Source organism: Spermophilus citellus (genome assembly GCF_964194105.1).
Source record: "Spermophilus citellus genome assembly, chromosome: 1".
In the NCBI taxonomy this organism is placed as follows: domain Eukaryota; kingdom Metazoa; phylum Chordata; class Mammalia; order Rodentia; family Sciuridae; genus Spermophilus; species Spermophilus citellus.
This window is the reverse complement of record NC_138182.1, coordinates 158,290,989-158,308,675: the sequence shown is the minus strand read 5'-3', so window position 1 is coordinate 158,308,675 and position 17,687 is coordinate 158,290,989. Positions and strand designations below refer to the sequence as shown.

The 17,687-nt window shown below is 35.1% G+C and overlaps 1 protein-coding gene across 3 annotated transcripts in view; it reads left to right on the top strand.

The window, feature by feature from the left end:
• The window catches only part of UIMC1 (ubiquitin interaction motif containing 1), a 123,942-nt gene that overhangs the window by 48,024 nt on the left and 58,231 nt on the right, over nucleotides 1-17,687 (top strand). For 2 of the 3 annotated variants that reach the window (XM_081307268.1, XM_081307266.1), the window contains exons 4-5: nucleotides 12,521-12,547; nucleotides 15,177-15,301. In XM_081307268.1, the coding sequence (XP_081163394.1) occupies nucleotides 12,521-12,547; nucleotides 15,177-15,301 (152 nt within the window). The remainder of the gene's footprint in view (nucleotides 1-12,520; nucleotides 12,548-15,176; nucleotides 15,302-17,687) is intronic. The other variant, XM_081307267.1, reaches the window with a different exon arrangement.

Sequence of the window (17,687 nt, the reverse complement as noted above, 5' to 3'; positions counted from 1 at the left end):
CAGTGGTTATATTCTCATTATTCTATAGTTTACTGTTATGACTAACGATATCATATCTTTGAATACTAGCATATAAATGTGTATTTTCCTACATTAAAAAAAAGAACTATTGAACTTTTTTAAAGCTCTGAGATGAACATGTTACAGAAAAATATAATATTGATATAATATTTATTCTTAATAAAAATGATATAGCTTCGATTTAAAAAAAATTATTAAGACTGGACATGGTTGGGCTGGGGATGTGGCTCAAGCGGTAGCGCGCTCACCTGGCATGCGTGCGGCCCGGGTTCAATCCTCAGCACCACATACAAACAAAGATGTTGTACCCGCCGATAACTAAATAATAAATATTAAAAAAAAAAGACTGGACATGGTGACACACAACTGTAATCCCAGCTGCTTGGGAGGCTGAGGCAAGGAGGATTGCAAGTTTGAGGCCAACCTGAACAACTTAGTGAGACCCTGTCTCAAACTAAAGTTAAAAAAGGGCCAGAGATGTAGTTCAGTGGTAGAAGCCTGCATGATGTCCTGAGTTCATCCCTAGTACCCATTACCAATAAATTAATATAGCACAAAGAAGAAAGTAAAAAAGAATACCATGCAAAATCCATTACCTTAGAAATAACTTAGTAGACATTAGTTAGGTGATTATTTCTGACATGTATACATAGATATAGATAGAAAGTTTGGATGTAAGTAATTTCATAAAGATAGGTTTATATGTACAGTTGATCCTTATTATTTGTAAATTCAGCATTTGCAAATTTGCCTATTTGCTAAAATTTATTTAGAAACCTAAAATTAGTACTTTTGGTTCTTGTGATCATTAGGGAACACGCTTAAGCAAAGATTTTTTGAGTTGTCTGATGTGCACATTCCCCAGGTGAGGCTGAGCAGAGTGATGCTGTACCCTCTGTTTTAGTTCTTAAGACTATCAATGTGTTCTTTTTGCAGTCTATTTAGTGCCACATTTTTTGCATTTTCATGTTTTTTCTTGATGATTTCACTATTTGAAATAATCCTTAAGTGTAATGCTGTCAAATGTTCCTAAAGTGCAAGAAACTGTGATGTACTTTATGGAGAAAAGGTGTGTTAAGTAAAAACTTCATTCAGACATGAGTTATAGTGCTGTTGGCTATAAGTTCAGTCATGAAACACAGTATATGTCCTCAATTTTTATCTTTCAGTACATACAGTGGTTTTTAAAATTCTACTTCTAGTTTTAATTTTAACAGTTCCTTATTGTTTCCTGATGGTTTTTTCCCCCATTAATGATATCCTAAACTTGTCTCATAGATATAATAATGTCTTATTTGCCTGAGGATATTAATAATTATTGAAGATATTTTTTCCTTCAACTTATTTTTTTAAATTTTAGTCCTTCACATTAGAGGGTTTTCTTTGATATCTGGTAGTTTTGTTTTTCTTAATTGCTTAAGGTTTAAGAACTTTGTGTGTGTGTGTGTGTGTGTGTGTGTGTGTGTGTGCGCGCGCGCGCGCACGCTCGTGCACATAACTATCACCGTCTGTGTGTATGAGGGAGGGTGTAGAGCATTTTATCTTAATGAATGATCTTTGAAGGTTTAAAAAAAATATTGTAGCATTTTTTTAAAGTTGTAGGTAGACACATACCTTTATTTTATTTATTTATTTTTATGTGGTTCTGAGGATGGAACATGTGTGAGGCAAGCATTTTACCAGCTACAACCGCAGCCCATTTGTAGCATTTTAAAAATGACTAGATATAGAAAACAACCTGATTGTATTATAGTAGAGTAGTGGGTACAATATATTATGGCATAAACACATTATGGAATATTTTTATTGTATTTATTTTAAAAATGTGTATTTTTAGTTGTAGATGGACACAGTGCCTTTATTTTATTGGTTTATTTTTTTTTTCATGTCGTGCTGGGGATCGAACCCGGTGCCTCATGCATGCTAGGAAAGCATTCTACCATTGAGCTACAACCCTGGCCATGGAATATTTTTAAATTGCCATTAGGGAACAGTTTTAAATTGCCAGTCCCTCCTTTTTCATTGTGGTATGGGAAATTGAACCTAGGATTTCACAGTAGGTAGGCTCTCTACCACAGAGCTGTATCTATAGCCCATTTTAAAACTTTTTAAAAAACTTGAGATAGAGTCTTACTAAAAGTTGTTCAGGCTGGCCTCAACCTTGTAATCTTCCTGCTACTTCTTGAGTAGCTAGGATTACAGGTGAGTGCCATGATGTCCAGATCTAATTTTTAAATTGTGTTTAAATATACAAAATTTATCATTCTAGCCGTTTATATAGTTAGTGATACTAAATACGTACATGGTTTTGTGCAAGCATCACTATTTTCCTTCTGTTTAACTTTTCATCTTATAAAACTGAAATTCTACACTAAACAACAACTCTCTGTCCCTACTACCCCAGAATTCTAGGGGGAAAAAAAAGATAGAAAATGATAAGGAGAGCCGGGGGTACGGTGGTGTATGCCTGCAATCCCAGTGGCTGGGAGGTTGGGGCAGAAGGATCTCAAGTTCAAAGCCAGCTTCAGCAAAAAAGTGTGGTGACAAGCAACTCAATGAGACCCTGTGTTTAGTAAAAATACAATATAGGGCTGGGGATGTGGCTCAGTGGCTGAGGTGCCCCAGAGTTCAATCCCTGGTGCCAAAAAAAAAAAAAAAAAAAAAGAAAGAAAATGATAAGGAGGAAATTGTAAATAATAACAAAGTTTAAGAACTGAAGGTTACACATTTCTAAAGACATTTAGGTATCCCCATAGAAGATTCTGTTTTATCCTATTTGTAAAAGCTGGGCATAGGTCATAGTGATCTTAAAAACAAGAAATACACAAGCCACCTTCCCCAGTCCCATTCCTGCCAGATGAAAAGTTCTTTACACTGTAACACGGCCTGATGCTTACATTATATGGTGAGCCTTGTTTCCCAGAGGACTCTCATGCCTTTTCCATAGACTTTCTCTAAATCTTTCACATGTGAAATTTCAAGAAGTTGAAGTCTAAGTATAAGCCACTGCCTGCTCAGTTTTATTTTTTCCTTAGGGTTGTTCTTCTGACAATAGCAATATTGTTCTTGCCTTATTTACATAGTTTTGTGTATTTATCACTCCGTTTTTATATTAATCACCTTTCACATTCATCTCTACAAAAGTGTTATAAAATATTTACTTGAGGAAAAAGAACACATTTGATTCTTGTTTTCGAAGTAGTTTTATAGAAAAAAAATCACAGGTAGCACTAGATTAGCAAAAACGAATCATTGCACCCTTGGCAAATATAGGATTAAGTTCTTGTGAGCCTCTGGTTACATTTTCACCAACCAATCAACACCTGCTATGAACATGTGTGTACAAATATCTTTTTGAGACCCTGCTTTCATTTCTTTTAGGTATATAACCAGAAGTAGAATTGCTGGATCACATGGTAACTCTGTTTAATTTTTTTAAGGAACTATCATACTTTTATATAATGGCTGTACCATATTTACATTTCCACCAACAGTATATAAAGGTTCTAATTTCTCCACATCTTTGTCAATGCTTTTTTTCTTTTTGTTTTGGTAGTAGCCATACTAATGGATATAAAGTCGTATCTTATTGTAGTTTGGTTTTACATTTCCCTAATGATTAGTGATGTTAAACATTTTCCATGTACTTATTGGCCATTATACAAGTTCTATGACCATTTTTTTTGTTGTTGTTGTTTTGATGGTTGAGTTTTTTGGAGTCACCTATATATTCTGGATTTTAATCCCTATCAGATGTATGATTTGCAAATATTTTCTCCCGTTCTGTGGGTCACCTTTTTATTGTTGTATTGGGGATTCAACTCAGGGCCTTAGGTATTGTCAGCATACTATTGGAGTCTGTGACCAGGGTCTACTCACTTCCTTTAGAGTTCAGTTAATAGAGAAAAGTGGGAAATAAAAGGAGTTTATGTCAGTTGGCCAGTCTAGGAAGATAGCTGGTCTGGAAAACTGTCTCCCTGGTCTGGTAACAGCTTCAGGATTATATAGGAGAGAGACTAATGCAGGGGGACAAGAGATATGCATAAGCATAATAGTCTTGGTCAGTTTGGTGGCAGGTCTGGTGTTGTAGGGTCCTATTGGCTCCCTGCTGGCATCCTCCTAGCATAAGGGATTGAACCAGGCAGTTTCTGTTCCCATCATGAGATGATTGCCTGTAGGAAGCTGCAGAGAAGAAATAATCTTAAAGAGAACAGGTCAGAGTGATAAAATGGAGTCAGTCAGGACAATGACTGGATCCTTCTTTAAGTCTTCCAGTTTTAAGCTATGTCCCCAGCATGACTTGTCTTCTTACACTATTAATGTACAAAAGTTTTTAACCTTCATAAAATAGAGTTTATCTATTTTTTTTGTTGTTGTTGCCTGTGCCTTTGGTGTCAACTCAAGAAAATAGTGTCAAATCTATTGTTGTGATGCTTTGTCCATGTTTTCTTCTGAATTTTATAGTTTTAGGTCTTAAATTTAAGTCTTTGGTCCAATTTGAATTATTTATTTATTTGTAGTACCGGTGACTGAATCCAGGGTCTTGCATGCTCTAGGTAGGTGTTAACCACCAAGCCACATTCCAGACTCTTGAGTTATTTTTTTTTTAAATATTTTTTTAGTTGTAGATTAATACAATACCTTTATTTTATTTAGTTTGTTTATGTGGTGCTGGGTATCGAACCCAGCACCTTCCATGTGCTACGCAAGTGCTCTACTCCTGAGCCACAACTCCAGCCCGAGTTAATTTTTGTATATACTTTTAGGTAAGAGTTCAACTTCATTCTTTGATACATGGCTATTTGGTTTTCCCATCATCATTTGTTGAAAAAACTGACCTTTCCCTACTGAATGGTTTTGGCATTATTTGACATGTATATGAGTGTTTGTTTCTGGGCTCTTTATTCTATTCCATTAGACTACATGCCTATTTTTATTCTAGGATCCCCCACTGTTTTGACTGGAGCTTTGTAGTAATTTTTTAAAATCAAGAAGTTTGAATCCTCTAGATTTGTCCTTTTTTTTTAAAGATTGTTTTGGCTATTCAGAGTCCCCTAAGATTGCATATGAATTTTAGAATGGGTCTTTCTACTTCTCTAAAAAGTGTAATTGGTTTTCTGCTAAGGGGTGATTGTGTGGAATCTGCAGATTGTTTGGGTAGTAGTGGCATCTTAACATTATTAGGTTTCTAATCCATGAACTTGGGACATATTTTCATTTATTAATGCTGCCTTTAATTTCTTTTAACAATGTTTTGTAGTTTTCATTGAACAAGAGTTTTACCTCCTTAGTTAATTCCTAAGTATTTTATTCTTTTTGATGTTATTATATGTGGAATTGTTTTTGTAATTTCTTTTTATGATTGTTGTTAGTATATAGAAATACAAGTGATTTTTGTGTGTTGATTTTGTATCCTGTTACATTGCTGGATTCAGTTATTAATTCTAACTTTTTTTTTGTGGAAGTTTTAGGGTTATCTACATATAAGATAGCATCTGTGAACAGAGATGATTTTATTCCTTCCTTTCCAGCTTTGATGTCTTTTACTTTTTCTGGTTTAATTGCTCTGGCTGGAATCTTTAGTATTATGTTGAAATAGAAACGGTAAAGGCAGGCATCCTTGCCTTGTTCCTGGTCTTGGAGAAAAAGCCTTATAATCTTTCCCTCTTCATTATTATATTCACTGTGATTTTTCAGATATAGCTTTCATTATTTTGAGGTAGTTTCCTTCTTTAGTTGTTGAGTGTTTTTATCATGAAAGGGTGTTGAATTATATTAGATCCCTTTTCTGTCTTGTGTGTTTTGTTTTTTTCCTTTCAGTTAATTGTGGTGTATTACACTGGTCAATTTTCAATTTTTACATTTTGACTTATACTTTCATTTCAAGAATAAATCACACTTTGTCATGGTATTCAATCTTTTATTATGTAGCTGAATTAGTTTACTGGTATTTTGTTGAGGATTTTTACATTAATGTTTATAAGGGATATTGGCTTGTAGTTTCTTGTGTCCATCTTGTCTTTTTTTTTTTTTTTGTACCAGGGATTCAAGTCCGGGACAGCTAACCACCAAGACACATTCCCAGCCCTTTTTTGTATTTTATTTAGAGACAGTCTCACTGAGTTGCTTAGGGCTTTGATAAGTTGCTGAGGCTGGCTTTGAAATCTTGATCCTCCTGCCTTAGCCTCCCGAGTCACTAGGATTACAGGCCAGGCTTGTGCCACTGCACCTTACCTTGTCTGACTTTTGCTATCAGGGTAAAACTGGCCTCATAGAATGAGTTAAGAAGTTTTCTTGCCTCTTCAATGTTTTGAAAAGTTTGAGAAGGATTAGTACTAGTTTTTCTGGGGAAAAAAAGAGACAAAAACAAAACAAAAGACCTCCCTTAATGCTTAAATGTTAGGAATTTTGGGCAGAGAATGAAATTAGATGTTTATGCTTAGTCTGCCATCCTTAATAGCAAGTATCTATGCATTTTATCCAATGCAAAAGTTGTGAGTTTGATTTCATAGAGGAAAAATGAATTAATGACACATATATGCTGAAAATACAGATAATTTGTTTCCATATGAAACAATAGATTCTTTTTTTAATTTTTTTTGGTACCAGGTATTGAACCCAGCTGCACTTAACCACTGAGCCACACCCCGAACCCTCACCTTTATATATATAATTTAGTCATAGTCGAACACACAGTACCTTTATTTTATTTATTTATTTTTATGCTGTGCCGAGGATCGATTGCACTTGCTAGGTGAGTGCTCTATCGCTGAGCCACAACCCCAGGTCCCCTCCCAGCCCTTTTTTATATTTTATTAGAGACAGGGACTCACTGTGTGCTTAGGGCCTCACTAAGTTGCTGAGGCTGGGTTTGAACTTGCCATCTTCCTGCCTCAGTCTCCTGAGTCACTGGAATTACAGGTGTGAGCCACTATGCCCTGCCAACAATAGATTGTTAAATTCCTTTTTTGGTTAAGAAAAATATGAGTATTGACAATAAGAAAAATGAAGCAATTAATATTCTTACAGTTTTTCTTCCTTCCCTTCACTCACATAGATTTTTGTTAGAAATATTTTTGCTAGTGCCTTGTTAAAATGCTTATTACATTTTGTCCCATAATCTTCACTGTAATATTATTTGATTTATATATAAGTGGAGGATTGATTTCTCCCCATTACATTATTTTTTCCCAATGCTGTATAATTGATTTTTTCATTACTTAGTTCTTTAGTATTTTTTTAAATATATATTTATTTTTTAGTTATAGGTGGTCATAATATCTTTATTTCTTTTTTATGTAATGCTGAGGATCAAACCCAGTGCCTCCCGCATGCTAGGCGAGCGCTCTACTTCTAAGCCACAACCCCAGTCCTAGTTCTTTATTTTTTAATTTTATTTTTTGGTACTGGGGATTGAACCCAGGGGCTCTTTACCCCTGGGCTTTTTTAATTTTTTGAGACAGGGTCTAACTAAGTTGCCGAGGCTGACCATGAACTATAGATTTTCTTGCCTCAGCCTCTGGAGTCACTGGGATTACAGAGTGCACCATTGATTGCTTAGTTATTTATCTTTTGTTTTTTTGAATGATAGCAAGTTTTTTTTTTAATTTCTAAAATTTGTTCTAATCAGTAAGTTTTTAAAATTTGATAAAATATACATAAGACAAGCCTTACCATTTTAACCTTAAAGTATACTATTCATGATATTTAGTACATCCACAGTGTTCTCCAACCTCAGCACAATCTAATTGATAAAACTGTTTTTGTTACTGTCCATTAAATAGTCACTTTCTATTTCCTCTTCTCCCAGTCACAACTCCTTTCTGTCACTGTGGATTTGCCTATTCTGGAAATTTCATCTAAATGTAACATACAAAAATGTGGTATTTTGTGCCTAACTTTCACTTTGAATAGTTTTTTATAGTTCATATTGTAATAAGAATCAGATCTTCATTATTTATTTATTTATTTATTTATTTTGAGACAGGGTCTTCCTAAATCAACCATATTGGCCTTGAACTTGTAATAGTTCTTTTTTAAAAAACATTTATTTTTTAAATGTAGGTGGACATAATACCTTATTTTATTTTATTTTATTTTTAAGAGAGAGAGAATTTTAATATTTATTTTTTAGTTATCGGCGGACACAACATCTTTGTTTTGTATGTGGTGCTGAGGATCGAACCTGGGCCGCACGCATGCCAGGTGAGCTCGCTACCGCTTGAGCCACATCCCCAGCCCCTTATTTTATTTTTATGTGGGGCTGAGGATCAAACCCAGTGCCTCACATCTGTTAGGCAAGGCTCTACCACTAAGCTACAACCCCAGTCTGAGACATTTGTTTTTATCCTTACCTTTTGGTTATTGTGGATAGTGCTACTGTGAACATATATGTAAAAGTTTTTATTTGAACATCTGTTTTCAGTTCTTTTTGGTATACATCCAGGAGTGGAATTGCCAGGTCATAATATAAGTATGTTTAACTTGTTGGAGAATTATCAAGAATTTAAATTTAATCTCCAGTTCCATACCACATTTCATATGACTGGTAGAAATTTAACCTCATTCATTCCTAAGAGTGCTGTCCCCTTTCTCCTAGCTTGAGTCACAATTGTAGAGTCTTATGCTATAACATGGTAACAGAGGGGGACCCCTTGGGGCATTGGTCAAAACTCGGGCAATCTCTGAGACATCCATGGGATCTATCCATAAGTTCTCTTTGGATCTGAAAGCTGTCTGCTCTTTATTCTTGCCATAGAGAGATCTCTTGTGAGACTTGGTTCTTTCTCCCAGATATATCAACATAGCCATTCTTTTTTTTTTTAATACTTATTTTATTTTATTTTTTAGGTGTAGATGGACACAACACAATGCCTTTATTTTTATGTGGTGCTGAGGATCGAATCCCGGGTCTCCCCGTGCTAGGCGAGCGCTCTACCGCTGAGCCACAATCCCAGCCCCTACATAGCCATTTTTGTTCAGGCCCTTGAACCTGCCTCAGGGCATTAGGGATCAAAACTTTGGTCCTTCTGCTCTGAAATGTACAGACTCTTTTCCTCTTCAACTCCAGTCCAGGGAAAAATTTCTAGTTTACTTCTCTTCCCAGGCTGCTTTGCTCATATTCTTTCAGGTTAGTATTTGTTTTAGTTTTAGACATATTTTATTATTTCCACCTAATTATAGGTGAGGGGTTTTCATATCAGAAATTGTCATGTTTTCTTCTCATTATTTAAATTTTATTAGAAACCATCTAACTGTGTTAAGTTTTGTTTACACTTATATGATTAATATTACTCAGTCTTTCAATGTGTTACACCTGGGCTGGAGAATGTTTGGGAATAGTGTTCTCATTATAATACATGAATGAGTCTTTCCAGGGATATTTGGTTTTAAATTCATTACTGCTAGAATGTTGATAAGTTGTGAGAGCTAAAAAGAAAAAGACCAATCCAGGCCGATCAAGATAAAGTAGAACGAGAAAGGAAGAAACACAGGGAAAAAACAGTGAGACATAATTATTTCTACTTCTTATAGTAAAGTAAGAGGAAATGAAATATTCCTTGAATTGAAAAATAATTTTGTGTCTTTCTTGCACTAGTTTTTGACTGTCCTTAAAAATTTTAATTTATATAAAAATACAAATCCTAAAAAGTATTATTTAGTGAGTTTTGACAGTCATATATACCCTTATAAGCATCACTCAAATCAAGGATATGAAAATTTGTCACCTCCCAAAATTCTGTTTTCCCTTTCTAATAATTTTCTTACCTCCTGCCCTGTACATCTCCAGAGACAACCACTTTCTGATTTCCATCATTAATTAGTGTGTTTATTGTTGGTGAACTTGATGCAAATGAAATCATGCAAGTAGTTTTTTTTTGTGTGTGTGTGTGTTGAACTTCTTTAGGCATAATAGTCTATTTTCTCTGTATATATTTTAGTGGGTATTTATGTAAACAAGAATATTTCCCTGCATATTCATAATAAAAACATGAAAATCATGAATTTAACATTGATATATTACTACCATGTAATCCTCAGCCCAGTTTAAGTTTTCCCAGTTGTCTTTCATAGCAGTCACATGTTTTCTTTTATGTTGCTCCTTCAGTCTGGACCTTTATGAGCTTGATTCTTTCTAAGATGATAGGCCAGTTATCTTGTAAGATGCTCCTTAATTGTTTTTTTGTAAAATATTGTTATAAACTCAGGATATGGTCTTTGGTAGTTATTTCACAGAACTGATGCTATTCCCCCTACTCCAGGGGGAGTGTGTGGGGGGGAATACCAGGATTGAATCCAAGGGTACTTAACCACTGAGTCAGATCCCCAACCGGTTTTATTCATTTTGAGACCATGTCTCATTAAGTTGCTTAGGGCCATGCTAAGTTGCTAAGGCTGGCTGTTCTTGAACCTGCAATCCTCCTGCCTCAGCCTCCCGAGTTGCTGGGATTACAGGCATATGCTCCACACCTGGCTACTGTTTTGCTTTTTATTATAGTTTGTAAGGTGGTGTATACTTTCAACTTGTCTTACTGATGGTATTCACTGTGATTACATGATTAAGGTAGTATTATCAGATTTCTGCACTATAGAGCTACTGTTTTCCTTTTTGTAATTAATATGTACTTTGTAAGGAGTTATTTTGAATCTAGGTAAATAAATCATTCCTTATAAAATTTTCAGTTCTTTTATTTATATTTGTTTTGGATTCATGTTTTTCTTTATTTTAGTCAGTGGGTTATAATCTCTTATTATCATTATTTTTATGCATGTGGCAGCCATAGAAGTATGCTATATGGATTTCCTTTCAAGAAGGAGCTTGCCGTTCAGCTGCAAAGAGTATAGTTAGTTGATAGCTTCCGGTTTCAGCATGTTTAGGATCTGCTTCAACTTCAGAGCTGAGGCTAGGCTCTTACCAGGCAGCCAGTAGGCAGTGATTAAGCATGACACACAAACTAGGGTCAGGCTATTTCTCTCCAAAATAAAATTATTCTAGTGATCAGTCTGCTCTGGAGCTCCCTGCTGAGTTGGCTATATATCAGGTCTGCATTGCTGAGGCTCTCCTTGCCTATTCTTACTTCCTTTCCTCTTTTTTTTTTTTTTATGGATACTAGATTTTCTGCCTAATTCTGCTTCCAATTTCTTTTCTCTTTTACAGTCTTTACAACCCTTACCTCAGTATATTCTGTCTCACTCCATCTCAGTGTCTGTTTTTTGGAGGGTCCAACTTATACAATGCTAAACTGTCCGTAATTTGGCCAATGGAGGCCATTTAGAATGAAGCCAGCTTATGTCCCCATTTGACCTAACCCATCTTTCTTGAACACTCATCCTGCTTTCTGGTACAAGAAGATGTTCTAGGCTTATTTTGAGCCTTCCCTTCTTCACCCTTGGAATCAGCCATTTCAGAGCCTTATTAATTCCTTTGAAAAATGATATCTGGAAGCCAAGATTTGGCTCTAAGAAAGCTCATTGGTATGAATGTTGTTGTTCCTGGTCCTTCTTAGCATATAAAGCTAGGGTATAGGGGCTGGGGATGTGGCTCAAGCGGTAGCGCGCTCGCCTGGCATGCATGCGGCCCGGGTTCGATCCTCAGCACCACATGTAAACAAAGATGTTGTGTCTGCCGAAAACTAAAAAATAAATAATAAAAAAATTCTCTCTCTCTCTCTCTCTCTCTCTCTCTCTCTCTCTCATCTCGTCTCTTTCTCTCTCTCTCTTTAAAAAACAATTTTAAAAAAAGCTAGGGTATTGATACATGTAAATACATATATACCTACCTACATATATGTAGAACCGTATTTATATCTACATTTATTTTTATATTTATATTAAAAGAATGAGTTTATATTAATTCTTTTATTCCAATACTTGTGATTCTTTCTAAATATGTCACTCCTCTGAAGACAAAAACCTGTTTTCTGTTAGTCTTAATTTATTATTTCATTAGTCCCTTCATATACTACTGACTCTCCATCTCCTCTGCCACCTCCTCACCTATGTGGATACCTTCCTCATCTCCCTGGGGCTCCAACACCGTCTACCAGGCCACTTCCCAGTGTGGATGCTCTTTTACCAGTTTTTTTTTTTAAACAAAAACTTTTTTAATGTGGTACAGTGCCCTGAATGTGCTACGCAAGTGCTCTACCACTAAGCTACAACCCCAACCAAACCTACTAGTTTCTAAAATCTGTTATCCCATTGATAGAAGTTTGCAGTATTTCTAGTTTTTTCCTATTATGTATAAAACTTATACAAACAGTCTTGTATAAATCATCTTTTGGACATATTTTTTGTTGTTGGGTCATAGTGTAGGTGTATTTTAACTTTATAACAAATTGCCAATTTTCCAAACTGACTACTCCCTGAAGCAGTCTATGAACATTCCAGTTGCTCTATAGTCTTAAGAACATTTGATGTTGTTGTCTTTTTTTTTTTTTTTTTTTTTTGGCCAATTCCTTCATTTTATTTATTTATTTATTTTTATGTGGTGCTGAAGAACAAACCCAGTGCCTACACATGCCAGGTGAGTGTGCTACTACTGAGCCACAACCTCAGCCCCGTTGTCAGACTTTTTTATGTGTTCTGTTATGTATGTAGCAATCTCTCTTTCTTGTTTAATTTGTATTTTCCTGATGAATAATGAGCACTTTTTTTATGTGTTCTTGCACTGTGTTGCATATTTTACTTTGTGAAGCGTCTATTCCTCTTTAAAAATTGGGTCATTTGTCTTTATTAGTGAGTTATAATGTTTTTTATGGTAGTATTACAAATAATTTCTCTAATTCTGTGACTTGCCTATTCATTTTTTTTTCAGTAGTGTCTTTTGTTAAGCAGAAGATTTTAATTTCTGTGTCTATTTTTTGGATTTCGTCTTAGAAATCTCTGCCCACCCTGGGATTGCAAAACTTTCTTTTATGAATTTGAAGTTCTACTTTTGTGTTTAGGTATATACCTAAAATAATTTTCAGATGTGGTTTAAAATAGTCATCAGTTTTATTTTTTTCCATAGTTTTTCCAGTTATTCTGCCATGTTTATTGAAAAAACTTTCCTTTGTGCTTTGAGATAGCCTTGGAACCTTTATAGAAAATTATTTGTATGAGTGTTTCCTGTCAACTTTGTTTCAGTGATCTGTTTGATACTTAGGCCACAGCTATACTATCTTGATTAGTAAGTATACCAAGTTTTGATGTCAGAGTAATTTCTCTGTCTTTATTCTTTCTAAAGATTAGTATTTATATTAAATAAATATAAATAAATACTTTGGCTATTCCAGATTTTTTGCATTTCCATATAAATTTTAGTATTTCCATATGAATTTCAGAATTATTTTCAGTTTTATTAAAACGCATGTAGGAATTTTAAGGTTTAATTGAATCTACAATGCAAATAACTTTTATGACAGACACGAGTAATATTTATTGAGTAACTAGCCAGGTAACCTTTAAAATTTTTTTATTAATAGACTATTTTTTTAGAGAAGTTTTATGTTCACAACAAAAATAAGTGGAAAGTACAGGGAATTCCTGTATGTCTCCTGCCCATTCACATATTAAGCTTCCACCATTATCAACATCTAGCACCAGAATGTTACATTTGTTATATTAAATGAATATATATTATGTCACTAAAGTCATTAAGTAAATGATTACTTAATAATAATTATATTGTTATAATTTAGATAGGTGCTAAAAAATATAAGTGAACTCATCTGGAGGATTAAATAGCAGAAGGGTATTGTCGGGTCATTCTAGGTCATGATATAAATATTGAACATATTTAAAAAAATAACACAAAATTAACAGAGATAAAGGAATCCCTAAAGTTGGATCCAAACAAAAAATATACCCAAATTGAATTTGAAATGATCTTAATGAAAATGGAAACATACAAAATTTGTGGAACACAACAAAAGCAAAATTTACAAGGAAATTAATAGCTTTATGTGAGGAAGAAAAGCTTAAAACCAGTGATCCAAGCTTCCCATTTTAAGACGTGATAATATGGAGAGTAAAATAACCCAAAGTTAGTGAAAAGAAAGAAATATGGCAAAAAATCAATGAAATAAAAGATAGCATACAACTGAGAAAAAAATTAAAAATAGGTTCTATAAAAAGTTCAATAAAATGCATAAGCCTCTAACTAGACAGATCAAGGAAAAGAAAACACATTAACAGCATCAGTATTGTAAAAGGGGACAACATTTCAGATTCTGCATTCACAGAAAGAATGATAAAGGAATACCATAAATTTATTTGATACCAGTAAATACTACAGGTTGGATCATGCATTCTGAATTGAAGTGATATCATCCTTAAGGTGACAAAATTGATTCTTGGAAGGCAAGATCCACTGAATATCTTGATGTGTAAGACTTTTCATAGAAACAGTGGGGCCAATGGCTCTTTAAATTAGACCTCAACTCTTGACTTATAAATTAGAGAACTGTCTAAATCAGAATCACCTCTTCCTACTCCAACCAAATTATGCCTATTCAATTCTTTGATATATTTAGCATATATCTATTGTGTTTGTTTATTGATGTTCCACTTCCATATTTGGCCAGTGAGGGTTTCTTTTTTTTTTTTTTTTTTAAAGTTTGGCTCCTGAGTTCTTTTGTAGTGTTTTGATGAATATCTTGCTCACAGCTTTGAAAAATATTCTAGCTCATCTTGTATATTTCATGCTCTAGACTAGGAATCAAACATTCCTTCATTATACTACAATTGATTTTTACTAGGAATGTTCTCCATTATTGGATATATCAGAGGTTTCTGAAGAGTAGAATTATTCTGGTTAAATGTTGGGCATAAAGCAGTATGGTATTTATTCATTCATCAGGTATTTATTAATTATTTATCATGTGCCATTCTCTCTGATGCTGAAGATATAATGAACAACACAGGCAAAGACAATATCTTTAGGAGCTTACCCAGGGTTCTTGTAACTGTTGCTAATGATCTTGACCAACACTTCACCTTTTGTGGTTTTCTTCATTTATTAGATTACAAAATTGAACTCAATGGCTTTTAGTGTCCTTAGTTTAAAAGTTAAGGATTCTGTTTTTGTTATTGTTGTTGTTTGTTGTTTTTTGTTTCCAGGCTAATTCATTGTTTGTGGTATCCTTTTCTCTCTTTTCCCTATCCTCTTACAGAGATGACAGAAGAAGAGCAGTTTGCTCTGGCTCTTAAAATGAGTGAGCAGGAAGCTAGGGAGGTGAACAGCCAGGAGGAGGAAGAAGAAGAGCTCTTGAGAAAAGCCATTGCTGAAAGCCTGAATGTAAATATGCTATGCTGAAAAAGTTTGTGGGATTTATCAGCAATGTTTTTTGACTTCTACATTGTTATAATTGCATTAGGAACTAGCTGTGGTATTTTATAGAGTTTTCAACTAACAGATATTTCCCATAATAATTTTTAATATCCATGTTGAATTGTTGGTTAACCCAAATTGAAATATTTCATAAATACTTGAGTTTTCTTCTACCCACAGCTTTTTTGAGTCTGTTGCTTAAAAGAACCATAGCAAGTTGACAATTCCTAAAAAGAGTTAGAGAACACCAAGAATTCCAAAAGAAGCAAGATCAGATGTTTACCTCCCCTGATTTGTGGGGAGAACAAAGGAATGGGTAGTTTTTAAAATAATGTTAAGTTGTGATTTGAATATGTACAATTCAAATTATTTTAAATATTAAGGTACTTGCCAAAGGCAGGTTCTGAGCCATCCTTGATTTTTTTGGTTGTTATTTTGAGATGGGGCCTTGAAATGTTATCTAAACTGGCCTCGAACTTGCAGGTTCAAGTGGTCTTCCTGCTCAATCTCCCAAGTAGCTGGAACTGTAGGCATGTGCCACTGCATCCAGCCCAAGCCATCATTTATGCCATTCGCCCCTCGTATTTGAAAAGGGAATAGTATAGTGATCTAGTATAGCACTTTGCACATAGGCATTCAGTACATGTTATGGAATTCATTTGAATTGAGCATCTACATTTTGGAGAAGAAAAACTCCTAGGGGCAGTGGCTTCCCCTTATTGTCCTTCCTGTGACTCTTCATATATAGCTGTTTTAATAATAAACTTGGTCTGGTGTGGGATCACTTGTTTCAGACTTGCCGGCCTTCTGATGCCTCTGCTACCAGATCTCGACCTCTGGCCACTGGACCATCTTCACAGTCCCACCAAGAGAAAACCACAGACTCTGGGACCACTGAAGGCATGTTCTGGTTCCTTCTACTCATCAACTATAACCATATCACAGGGATCTCATTTTGAAAGTAGAAATGCCCAAAATCCCTTTGGTGATGTTAAAGAGGTTCAAACAGAAAGTAGTTGAGATCTCACTAATATCCAACGTACTTTTATCTCCAAGGAAAATCCAACCTTTGGTTAAACCCAAAGAAGAGCTTTTCTTACCCACATTTTATAATTCTTGGTAAGTGATAGCTTACCAACCCCCTCTTAATTAAAAAGTTTGTCCTTAGCCCTACTTTTTCTCAAATACCTACAGGCATATGGCAGCTGGTACCTCCATCACTGTTTAAAGGCTCACATATCAGTCAGGGAAACGAGGCTGAGGAAAGAGAGGAGCCTTGGGACCACACTGAAAACACTGAAGAGGAGCCGGTCTCTGGCAGCTCAGGAAGCTGGGACCAGTCAAGCCAGCCAGTGTTTGAAAATGAGAACGTTAAATGTTTTGACAGATGTACTGGCCACTTGGCTGAGCACACAAAGTGTGGGAAGCCACAGGAAAGTACTGGGAGGGGTTGTGCTTTTTTCAAAGCTGCCCAGGGTAGGGGGGACACATCTAGGCACTGTCTGCCTACCCCAGCAGATGCCAAAGTTCTTCAGGACACTGGGGGAAATGTGCACTACTTCTGGGGTATTCCATTCTGCCCTGCTGGAGTAGACCCTAATCAATATACCAAGGTCATTCTCTGCCAGTTGGAGGTTTATCAAAAGAGCTTAAAAATGGCTCAGAGGCAGCTTTTAAAAAAAAAAGGGTTTGGGGAACCAGTGTTACCTAGCCCTCCTTCTCTGATCCAGAATGAATGTGGCCAAGGAGATCAGGCTAGTGAAAAAAATGAAGGCATCTCAGAAGATATGGGAGATGAAGACACAGAGGAGAGGCAGGAGTCTAGGGCATCTGTCTGGCACTCAAAACCCAAGGATTTCCAAGAAAGCCCAATTAAAAGCTTGAAACAGAAACTTTTGTTGGAGGAAGAACCAACAACCAGTCATGGTCAGGTAAGGGTCAGTGATGCTGTAATTAAGGATGATTTATTCACAGATTAAACAAGGATTATTTTAGCTTTTTGTATTTTTTGTGGTTCCCCCCAATGATTAAAGTAATACATGCTCTCTAGAGAAAATTAGTAAAGTACAGAATATAAAGAATTACCTATAATTCCACCACCAACAGGCAATCATCACTATTTCTATACATATAAAATATAATTTTCTACTTAATTTTTGAACAAAATGAAGACTGTTCAGTGTAAACTTTTTTCCTTTCCCCCACCTTATGGTTTATTCTAGGTCTTTTCCTATTTATTAAATATACTTGAAAACATTCTATCATATGGGTATATCATAATTTATTATTGTTTAAAAATTTTATTTCTAAAAAGCTACTTTTGACTAGGTAATATTCACAGGGACAAAAATTC